General features: G+C 33.6%; 1 protein-coding gene across 1 annotated transcript; it reads left to right on the plus strand.

Annotated features, from left to right (window-relative positions):
• Nucleotides 1-6,357: 6,357 nt before the first annotated feature.
• LOTGIDRAFT_158476 (hypothetical protein) lies at nt 6,358-12,483 on the plus strand (the record flags this gene model as incomplete). Its single annotated transcript, XM_009051634.1, has 3 exons — nt 6,358-6,485; nt 6,631-6,745; nt 8,659-12,483. 3 exons carry the CDS (start codon nt 6,358-6,360, stop codon nt 12,481-12,483), a joined length of 4,068 nt encoding a protein of 1,355 aa, XP_009049882.1.
• Between the last annotated feature and the right edge of the window lie 45 nt (nt 12,484-12,528).

Raw genomic sequence — 12,528 nt, forward strand, 5'->3', positions numbered from 1 at the left:
GAGGCCCCCCCCCCCCCCCCCCCCCCTCCCCCTTAAAGTACAAACGCCACTGTACAGCTGCGGTTGACTATATTCGCTAACGTACATTCCAATCTTTTATCTCTGCATTTACAATCTTCCGTGATGCATTGAACTTTTCCACAGGTAACCTAACCTTCTGTTCCTGTCTAAAACTTTGTCAGAATTTGCAAAGAAACATTTGTCTCGTAGGTTTAATTTCACCTCCAGAGATGTTGATTCGGGTTATCCTTGAATATTCAGATTCAATCAATGCATAAAATATGTCCCGATACTGGTGTGAGTTAGCACGTATAACTTGTTTTTCAAAAATGACTTCTGAAAAACAATTTATACGACAGTTTCGACAGACTCCATAGAGGTAATAATAAACTCTGCAGAACCTTTGAAGGGAAATGACTCTTAAATACTACAAAAACAGAGTAACTTCCCTTGTATTGTTTACCGGTGTTATGGCGAATAGAAGTCGTGATGAATAATTTCTGAAAACGAGAAACTACATGCTTCCATGAAAGAGCGGAAATTATGAATATTTTTTTGTTGTTGTTGAAGTACCATACCACCCAAGACTATTAATCCTTAAAATGTGAGTTGTACAGTCTACTTCCAGTGCTTTTGTAATGTTTTACACTTACTAAGTTACTTCTCAATACAGTCACACTCTCTTAAACGTTGTTTCAAAAACACAATTTAAATGAAACGACAATCACATTTTATTTGCTTTGTACATGGATATTGGTAATCTTAACTTTTGCAAAACTTTGAGCTGTGCAGAATTTATTTTGTTAGTTTGCATCTTTCATGCAGTCTAGTGATTGTTGATTTGAGAGGATCAAGAACTGGGCAATTCATCTTTAAAGCTTATTTGAAATTGAAATAAATTTACAGTGGTGTAACCTATTTTCGTGGATATAAGGATTCAACACCAAATTTCGTCAAAGTTAAAAAAACGAAAAAAATTTGTATGTCTTAGATGTTTCCTCAGATATTCTACAAAATAATTAAAATTGGTTTATTTCGATTTTCTTTATGAATCCTTCACTTTGACCCATATTTCATGAGCAATCAACAAGGCAACGGCGGCAGAATGCGTCACCTAATTTTGTGTACAATGTTTGATCTATAAATAAGTCTAGTTATCTTTAATATCAATTCATTATAACTAGTGACAATTCCTTCAAAGAACCACGATTTAAAAAAAATAATAGCAACTGACAAAATAAGATACGTAGCGTGATTTATTGCTAAAAGTCACTGAAACAACATAAGAATGTGGCCCACTTTGTGTTTCATAGAAATTTTCTGCTGACACGGAATCGATCACGTGACTTCATTCGTTGGAATATATTCTAGCAGACGACAGTTGGAATTCCTATTACCGTACCGCTTGGGATTATAAGGAAATTCGGCCGATAAAAAATAGTGACGTTTGGTAATAAGTGAAATCCGCCATTTTGTATTTGTCGTAGTATACATTATTACACTTTACCTTGCTTGAAACTACTACTAGCTGATATTGTAGAGAAACCCATGTTTATCAAAACAAACTAATGCGGAGGTCGTGCAAGGTCGCTCATGTAAATTATTAATCTTTCCGGAAATCCATGAATAATAGGTTTCCACGAAATTAGGTTACTTGACTGTACTTATTACAAAGCAGAGATATTGATAGTTTACTTTCAAACTTTATTTCACGTCAGACACCATTCAAACTTTCCTTTAAGAAAATTATTTAATTATTTTGTAGAATATCTGAAGAAACATCTAAGACATACAAAAAAAAATTATTATTTTGTAGAATATCTGAGGAAACATCTAAGACATTTTTTTTTCGTTTTTTTAACTTTGATGAAATTCGGTGTTGAATCCTTATATCCACGAAAATAGGTTACACCACTGTACATAGACTTTTTGATTTTAGGAAGGTTTATTTTGTAATTGTGTAATGTTGAAATATAACTATGTAACTGTGTAAAGTCGAGGCCTTGTTTTCAAGTTTAACTTTGTAAATACTTCTGGCAACGATCCCCCTCCATAGTTTTCAGGTCCATAGAAATATGAGGTTCGGTGAATTTACATTTAAAATAGATACACTCTCCTTCTAGAAAATTTACATGAAAATGACCCACTTCTCGGACTGAAACCCAAAGACAATCTAAGACTCTCAGTCGTATTTTGTAGTTGATATTTCAATTCATATGAAAACGATTGTTTCAATTCAATTCAGAAAACATTGTAGACTGAGAGTAGATCTAGTCTGCTGTCTACATTAATCAATGAACAATTTCGACAGTAAGTAAGATCAAAATTACTGCATATATCAATTAGGGATTTTGTGTGTAGGTAACATATAGCTACCTCTTCTATAAACCTAAATGAAATGACCTATATCAAAACTTTGTCCATCATTCAAGCATAAAGAACACAGAAATAGTTGTAAGAATAACTAAGTTGGTTAACAAATTTTTTTCTAGCCTGTGTCAATATTGATATAAGATATATTGTAAGAGACAAACTGACTAAAGTAGGTAGATTGTAGGTTGTATTTAGACTGATTGATAGTCAATAGATATGAATAGAGGTAATTTATGGTGCCCTGACCAGAGTTCAATAAACCAGATTATTATTTATACTCTCTAATTAAAGTCATGGTTTGCAGGCTTTTCAGGTGTGTTCAAATTTTTCAAATTTAGTCAATGACATTAGTCATATATCAGGTAAGCTTAAGCCCCAGTCCCACATGACCGAGCTTCAGTTTGGAGTAGCCCCAGACAAAATGCTCCTTTGCTCATCTGTGTCTTGTCCAGGTATATGTAACTGCAAGACTATTTTTGACATTTTTCTTGAAATGTCACCCAAAAATCCAGGTGGTTGTCAGTGATGTACCTGGGTATATTGTCCAGGACTACCCCGGGCTGAAGTCCGGGCATGTGAGACTGGGGCTTTACGGACTTCACCCAAACCTGTAAGTCTCAAATCATTTGATTTACTGTAATGCAAATGGACACATTTTATTGCGAATTGGTCCAGACCGAGAAAGGATTGCCTGGTTTAAAAGTACAACTTTAAATAAAATTATTGGGATATGGACTTGACTTATGTTGATCATGTAAGTTATTTATTTTTGTTCACCTGTATTGAATGACTTGAGTAGAATATTTTATGGACATCTCCTACTGTTTGAGTGTATTTGTATGGACTATCAATGTATTTGATTATATATGGATGTCCAGTAAAGGTAATGATCATTTAATGTATCTATTGTACCTATATCTATTTGGAAGGAATTTGTAGATCAGAACTACAGTAACCTACAGTTTTTATCTAAGTGCTGTTTATTGTTTCACTCCATTGAACATTACACTGATTACACTGAATTAATAAAAGAATTTCAACAACACTCAGTATTTTTTTAGAGGTACAAAGTTAGATATTATTATTCTTTCTTAATTATCATACTTCATTGTATAAAAACGTACTAGATATCTATATTTGCACCACCATAAAATGTACCGGTACATGAAATATTATGCCATTACAGTCATATATTGTAACATAGTCTGTGGATATTGATTATTTCCATATAATTATTTAGAAGGAAGGAATTTTAATATAATGAGTAATATAACAAGTTTCAACAGATTTCTGTTATTGGAGGGAGGATTATCCAATCTTATCCTAAGTATTTATATAGATGAGGTTATTTATTTATATGAATGAACTAAAGAATTACATTGAGTTTTCAGTGAGCTACTGTGTCTTGTTGTTATTGTTGAGGCAAGTGTATCTTATTTTTTTCAATGTTTTTGCTTGTGATTGACATCCGATTATCATTTTGATTATTTTTTTAAAATTTCACCTTTAACTGACACGTAAAGTAAACACCCAATATAAATGTATAAGTTTATATAGAAACATATGATCATTAAACATATTGCTTGAAAAATAATCTTATACTTCTATATGAAAGTTTTGATGTAAAGATATTGGATAAAACACAATTTTCCTGAATTATGTACCATTGTAGTGGGCTCAATATTTTGGGTTCTCCATTGTACATTCTCTTGTACCTATGTTACAAATCTTGGAGGATATTAAGTCTGACTATGTGACTCTTTAAACTGTTAATCCTATAATCTATAGATAATCTGGATTAGGTTACATCCTAGCTATATATATCTGTTGATAATGAGTTGGTTCAAGTAATAAGGTATGGCTGTTATGTTTAAACACCCCAGAAAATATGGAGAAAGTAAATTAACCATATAAGAAAAGTTGTTAATAATCAACTGATTGAGGTTGTTCCTTTGACCAATTCTAGATAGCCCGTTGAGAAGACTGGAAACAATTACACCAACAATATGTTAGGCAAAGTAAATGAAGGTAATTCAAAACCTTTAATTAACTTTTAACATATTTAAAAAAAAACTTATCTCTATGAATTTGATTTGGAAGAAAGTTTACTCTCATTAAATTACAAGCACTTTTTATACACCCACATTATAATATGGTCATATATTGTCATCTCCCCTGTCAGTCCGTCCGTCCATAATCGGCTTGTAAACGCAATAGAGACAACAGTTTTTATCTGATTTGAATGACATTAGGTGTGATCATTTATATTAATGATATTTTGGACTAGTTCGAATTTGACGATATTTCGATGAATGTTTTTGCTGAGGAAAACACAATAGAGACTACGGTTTTCATACAATTTAAATGAACTTTGGTATGAATATTTATAATGATAATATCTTGGTTTGTTCAAATTTGGCCATCTTTCTATGAACGGTGTTCAAGTTATTGCCCTTTACTATCAAAATTTGTTTTTTGAACACAATAGAGACTACAGTTTTCATCCGATTTAAATGAAATTTGGTATGATCATTTATAATGATGAGATCTTAGTCAAGATTGATTTTGATTTTTTTTTGATCTTAGTAATTTGAGTTATTGCACTTGACTTAGGAAAAAAACGTGTCAAAATTTGTTGGCTTGTTAATGCGATAGAGGTGACATTTTATGTCAGAATTTTATTAAATAATGTGTGTTTGTTGAAATCAACAATATCTTGCACAAATTAGATGTTTAGTATGATTTGACACAGATATGTGGCCGCCCTTGATATACAAAAATGTACGAAGAAAGTGGGCGTATCTTGCTAGACAACCACTTGGTACTTCAGTTGGAATGCTTACCAACTGCTCATTAATGCCAAATGAGGACTTCTTTTATGATCTTCTGGCATTTTGTTAAATCATCTAATGAAATATATGAATCTAATTTTACAACAGAAACTGAATGCATTAAGTAGTTTTAGAGAAGAGAGCCCTTTAATTAAATGTTATCAGTTTTATCTGACTCGCTATTGGATTAACACTTTGAAGTTGACTCTTATTATTTGTAAATGGAGAGATCAGTTGTGATTAATACACACCTAAAGATAATTTTTAGTTTACAGGACTATAGTCTACCAATTTCATGATGGATCTTTAAAATTCCATCACAAAACAAAAAATTAATGAAATATTATCTGAAACCTTTTTTTGGAAATTTTATTGAGGGTTTAAAAATTTGTGAAATTTTATGTTTTTAGCCAGAAGAACACCTATATTTATTCGAACTAAGACACTGTATGATTACCATGTTTGAATGTTTTGTTTGCATAATTATCAATGTTCCAAAGACCTCTTAATAATACAGTTGCAAATAAGAACTGTTGCTAAATTATGACTTTATTTGAAACTAGAAAAAGTTATGTTATATGATTGAAAAGATAACTATAATTGGTCATATTTCACATGGTCATGCTGGGAATAAAGCCAAACTAGTTCTAGATGAGTTCCTTGAAGCCATGAACACAAAAACTTATAAATCATATGATTACAGACAGTTAACACGTTCACTGCTGAAGGTTTTTGAGCGGGGTCAACACGTGTTGCCGAGGTCTTTCAGATCAATCCAAACTTATAATGTACGAGTCGTATCTCAGCAATCGAAACTAGACAGTTGTTTCCAGTGCATTTGTACGACTCATATGCAGGCAATGTAACCTGATAGAACTTTTCCATTGCCATATTACGACTCGTAATCCCGCAATCCGAAGAAACATTGTGTTTCCATTACAAAACTACGATCTTCAAATACAAAATGACAAATGAAAAAAGATCTTTCTCGATTTTAAGAATGCACCAATACACGTCTTATACGTCATATACGGCACATGCCTAGTAGATCGACTTCTCCACATAAATTTCTGCCTAAACATGGCGACCTCCAACACGTTGAGTGCCGAACAAGTAGCAGATATTCTGATGACTAGTGACCAAGAAGTGAAAAATGATCAAACCTTCGCTGATAGTGATAGCTCCAGTTCAAGCGCATCAAGAGACTCATAAACGCCAAGAGAAAAGTCTAGTACAGATGATGACCTGTCAACATTATCTGACTATGATGGAAACCCGATGGTATCATTGGACTCAAGTAGCCTACATCTAGGTAATTTACCATATATAACTACTGTTATAAATCTTAAACTTTCACACTGTAGCTGATTTATTACAAGCATGTTAAAACTTTTCCTCTCGTCATTGATCATTCTTTACTTTTCAGTGACGAGGGTAGTGTTCCAACACCAATGATGCCAGTCAGAGGTAGGGCAAGGGTATTTGGTGATAGGGGTACTCTTGGTAGATCGATTCCAATTCATAGTCGTGGTTGTTTCACTGTAAGAACAAGAGGCTCTTGAAGAGGTTGTAGTTCTGCCTGTGCACAAGCACAATTTTCTAACCAAACCACAGGTGATCCAGGACCTATACTTGAAGCATTGGCAAATGGAGGTTATGTATTGGATGCACCTGTTATTGGTCCAGATGGTGACGGGATGCATGATGAAGCTTCCTCAGATTTGGTTCGACGAATCAATGGTTCTATGGAGAGGACGTTTAATGTTTAGACAATATATCAAAATTAAGCGCCACAAATATGGCATTAAATTATGCGAATCAAGGGGACTCGTTCTTAGAATTCGCATTTATAGTGGAACTCCTGTAGAAGATCCCTATCATCCGGGTCAATCAGCAGCTACTGTCCTGGATTTATTAAGTGGGTTTCTTGACAAAGGTCATGTCGCCTATACAGATAATTATTATAACTCGGTACAGCTATCTAATACCATGACAGAACGCTCAACCTATATATGTGGAACCCGTAGAGGCGATTGACATGGAAATCCAAAAGAGGTCGTAAATATGAAGCTTAAGAAAGGCCAATATATCTGGAGAGGATCTGACGGAATTGTTGTTTGTAAGTGGAAGGATAAGAGGGACGTTCTGACCATATCAAACATGCATCAAGTTCAAATGGTTGATGTGAGAAACAGAAATGGCAAGATCACGGTAAAACCTAACATTATAAGAGATTATAATAATGGTATGTCCGGCGTGGATCGATCTGATCAAATGCTCTCATATTACAGTGCTCCTGCGAAAAACCATTCGATGGTATAAGAAGATAGGCATGCATTTTCTAGAAATAGCTCTGTTGAACGCACACATACTTTACAACGATCGAAATTTTAAGAAAATGAAACTCCGAGAGGCCATTGTCTTACATCTATTGGGTCCTACACTATCCGCAGATGTGAAAAATTAGAACAATTAAAAGTAATGTTCAATTCCTAATTATTTGTCTTTTTGTTCAAGAAAATCCCCCTGTTTCCTTCAATACACAACACACATTGTAGAATGCGCAGACATTTGTGTAGTCCAAAAGTTTTTATCTTTATTCTCTCAGACGGAAGTGGCTAAGGTCGGGATCAGCAAGATTTGGGGTAAAAAAAATACTTTCTTGTGAGATCAAAATAAGGAATTTTACAATAAACAACACAAGAACCCAAAACAAAAGACGAAAAGATGGCAGTTTGCAGAAGCCCATCTTTGCCTACACCCCTGTATGCCGTAGTATGAGTAACATTGCACAAATTGGTTTTGAACGTTCTAAAGAGTTTCTTTAAAATTTGCATACGTAAACGCGAGTATACTCGTACCTGGCAACAGGGACAGACCTCAAAATCGAGTTAATTCGTAGGTCGGCAGTCAACGTGTTAAGTTACTAAGTAAATTAGGTTTTTTGATTATATGTGGTAGATTGTTATGAAGTCATTGTATAAACTAAAACTTCAGGTTATTCAAGTTGATGAAAAAAGACCTCTTTACAATTTGATCCTAAATATACTTGGTGTATGAAGTAATTTAATATAAATTGGCTAGAGTTATATAAATTTTGTAATATGAGTAATTGATCATTGATATGTTATATTTTTTTTATAGTAGTAATAACAAGAGGCTTGAATTACAATATTATACATATATATATCTCAAATTAACACCAAAGGGACTTCAAAATTGCCAACTGTAAAACGCGTATTTATTTACATATTTTCTATTGGCTATTGCAATTACAGCCTGAAGATCGTATAGAGTGAAACATCAGGTTCTGCTTTTCTGTATTGGCTATTATACTATTTTCTCCTCTTGATACAAATAATGATATTTTCACTTACTATTTATTATTTTTTTTATCTTTTCAGGTTATAAAGCATGAAAAGATGTAATAGAGACATGTTTATACATGATGTAGCAAATGGTAGATCAATGTGATTTTTGCGACATGAAAGATTCGACTAAAAAAGTAAAAAGATCTACCACTAAAGAAAAGAAAAATAGTTTGAAAGATGTCTATAAAGAAAGATTAGGAGATATCAAGAAACGTCTTGAATTTGATAAAGATTGTCTAACTCCCACTAGAACAACTCGTTATGGCTGTCAGGCATCAAAGTTCACAGTATACGGGGGATCAGCTTTTCGTGAGGCATGGGATGAGGCAGTTATTTATGGTACAGAGGATGAATTCTGGGAAGATGAAGAAAAGGAACAACAGAGAATAAATGATTTTCAAAACCAACATAGGCCTTATGAAATGCTGTCTACAGAATCAAGAAAAGCATATCTTCAAGGCTGTGAAGAATTTGAAGAATCTTTATTTCACATTATTCGTCCTCAGTCCAGGGAGAGAAGAAATTACAGTTTTAGGGAAAATAACAGAGGCAATCCCACGAAGAATAAAGTTACTCCACCTGTAGTTGACCCTGAAGAAAATGGGCGAGAATTTGTTGATGGAATTTTATTTATTGGCCCTGATGATATGTTAAGCTCAAGAAGTGAAAAATCAATCAAATCTTCAGCCAAATCAAAATCTTCTAAAAGAGATGTGCTATCTTTGGAAAATTGTGAAAGTTCTAGTCAAGTAAACCCAAATGACCTTAATCTTCTGTGTCCCTCCAAACAAACCCAAACTGATTATATGTCCATAACAGAAATCCAAGCAAACCCAGAAGATATTTCTGCCACATTCCATCCTATTACTGATACAAAAAAATGTTATGGTGATATCCTTCGGAATACTGGTCAAGAAATGCACAGTTTTACCCAATCTTTGGAAGATCTAGATGAAGCCATTTACTTACATGCCTTAGCAAGAAAATTTCATCATGAGAAGCAAAAAACAAATGGTCATTTGAGAATGAATTCTGATAAGTATGCCCCACCAGATGTTTGTGTTACAAGAGAATCTGAAAGGAAGCACTATAAACATAAAACGAGATCACATGCAATTAACTCAAAAAGACATTTTGATGACTTTAATGCTAATGCTATAGAATCTGATCTTAAAAAAACGAAACTAAGCCAAAGAGCTTTGCAAGATGTGATGACTGATCATTGTTTCAATTCTCAGTCTACAAACCAATTAAGACCATCTACTTTTCTTACTGAGTCCATTGAATTAGATGTTCGAAATTACTCTAGAAACCATTCCGCTGTTGAAGATGTAACAAAACGTGTTGCTAATGTTACATATTCTGATCAGTTACCTCAAACCTTCAAGTTAGATAAAAATAGTGAGTCTGAAATTAATGATAAAATTCCGAAAACAGAACCACATCACACAGATCTTTTCATCACTTCCTTAGAGAAGCAAAGTAAATTGCGCCATACAGGGGACAGACAAGATAGTTTAAAAGTATCTGGAGGGTCAAGAAACAGTAGGACATCACAAGGAAGTTCCTCTTCTAGACACAGTGAAGAAACCATATTTAATTTAACAACTGATTTTTCAGACAAGAGTTTAAAACAAAGTAATTTATATCTAGGAGAATCTCCCCGGAATGTTACATGTGATTTACATGACATTTTCAATTTAGAACATCAAGACCATCGCTCACACCGTAAGTCTTCTTCCATTCATGATGCTGGTCCCATGTCAATTAAAGAACTTGATGAAATGGATGATGACACACTTGCTGATTATAAGATAAGAGATTCACAGAGATTGTTTCAGGAAATAAAAAAAATGCCTCGTTCTACTTCTAACATTGTTCCAAAACTTGATCTTCAAGAAATATCAGAAGATCACTCTGACAGTGACATTGAAAACATAAATACAGACTCTTCACATAAGTTAAGAAATTCTGTGGATAGAAAATTTGTTACAGTAAAACCTGTAAAGCCTTCATCTCTAACAAGAACAAAAAGACTTACTGAAAATTTCAATGAAGCTGATGCCAAAAGATCTTGGTGTGGGTGTGAAAAAAGTAACTTTTTACAGAATGTAAGGGATTTGAGGGACAATATAAATGAATCGGGCCGAACTTTATACTTTGACCCTGAACAAGCTCTGCTTGATGCAGGTAACTGTGTGTCTTTAAATTTAAGTCGTATTGAAAACTGTAGCTCAATAGGACCATGGGAAGTAGGTCCATATAGTTCTATAAATGTAGAAAAACTTTCAATCAAAAAACAACAACAAACTCAGTCACATTCTAGTCCTTCTCAACAATCAAAAGCTGAAAAAAAATTGTCCCAACATTCTGCACCAACCAAATACGATTCTAAGATGTCTGAATACTCTCACCCAAATCAGCAATGTGAGAAGCATACAAAAACTGGAACAGAAGTGAAATTTGTTGGCCTGAAAGCAATGCATGAAGATATCAACAATCGACTAAACCAGTCAGAAAATGTTGTACACATGGTCGGTATGGGGTGTTCACAGAAGACCGATAATTGGAACTCATATCCCAAATTGACAGAAAAGTCAATTATAGCGAGAGATGTAACTATTTCAAAAGATTCTCAAGTAGCAAGATGTCATAAAAAGAAAATGGAAAAGCCAAAACCTATTCATGTTCGATCACTTCAGATTAGGCAATCTAAAATAAATAGCAAAGTAAATGAGAATGGGAAACCACTTTCTGCATCTACTCATGTTACACCTCAAAAGGAGAGAAATTATATTTACAGCTCCGCTTTAATCAAATTAGATCGCACAGATTTAAAGAAACCAGACAAAATGAAAATGGCTATAAATAATTTGAGTTATTCTAGTCCAAATCGACGTGTCTCATCTCATTCTAGAACAGGAAATCTCATTGCTACTGATAGAAATTCATTGAATTTTGAAGAAAGGGGTAAAAAATTAGATGAAATTTGTGGAATTCTGTCTCAAAGTCTTGAAAGAAAATCCAGACAGAGTTTACCTGATCAGACTAAAACTGATTACAAAGCTGATTGTTGTGCTCGTAGACTGTCAGATCAAAGAAAACTTTGTTCGACCTTGGATAGACATGTTGATCATTTAAAGAATCTTAATGCAGGAAAGAAAGTCACAAAGTCACCCAAACCTATTGACATTAAGTTTAGAAGCAACCAGGAAAGAAGATCAGTGAAACCAACATACTATGTTCCTGAAGCCAAACTTAATTTTGGAAAACCATATAATAAAGAAGCTAAATCTGACCTGTTTAGAAATGATATTGAAAATTTCAAAGAATTTCTCAGTGATTTAGAAAATGAGTCACATTTTGATGACTTGAATTTTAATTCTTCTGAGAATCTAAAACAGTCTGCTGTGAGTTGCCACCAGATTCAGAACAGTAGGAATTTCCAGACCTCAATTGCTGCTAAAATGAAAAATGAAGATGTAGCTTGGCTATCAAAAGCATTGAAGCATGAAGACTGTTGTGAGCATAATTCCACAGAAAATGATCCATCTTCCATGCTCACTGAAGATGAGGACAATCATTCTAAGTCTTCAGAAGATGAAATGGCATTAACAATGTCAGATCTGTATACCCCTGTCACACAGCTAATATCTGAAGAATATGATGACAATTCAAGTGAAAAATCAACTACAATCCAGGAATCAGATCTGCCTCTTAAAACAGTTTATCAGAATTTGATTAATCATAGGAAAGCAAAATGTTATAATGATTTGAATGAAAAATCTGGGAAGAGATCAAGAAATGAAGATATTTCAAGCAGAACATCAACAAATTCTATTTGTTATAATTCCAGAGAAACACCTACAAGGGATTTCAATACTTCATTAAATAAAAAACCTGGGTAACATAATTTTTTGTTTATCACTTTTAGATGTTATTTCTAAATGGTA

The sequence above is a fragment of the Lottia gigantea genome (assembly GCF_000327385.1).
Source record: "Lottia gigantea unplaced genomic scaffold LOTGIsca_17, whole genome shotgun sequence".
Taxonomy (NCBI): domain Eukaryota; kingdom Metazoa; phylum Mollusca; class Gastropoda; family Lottiidae; genus Lottia; species Lottia gigantea.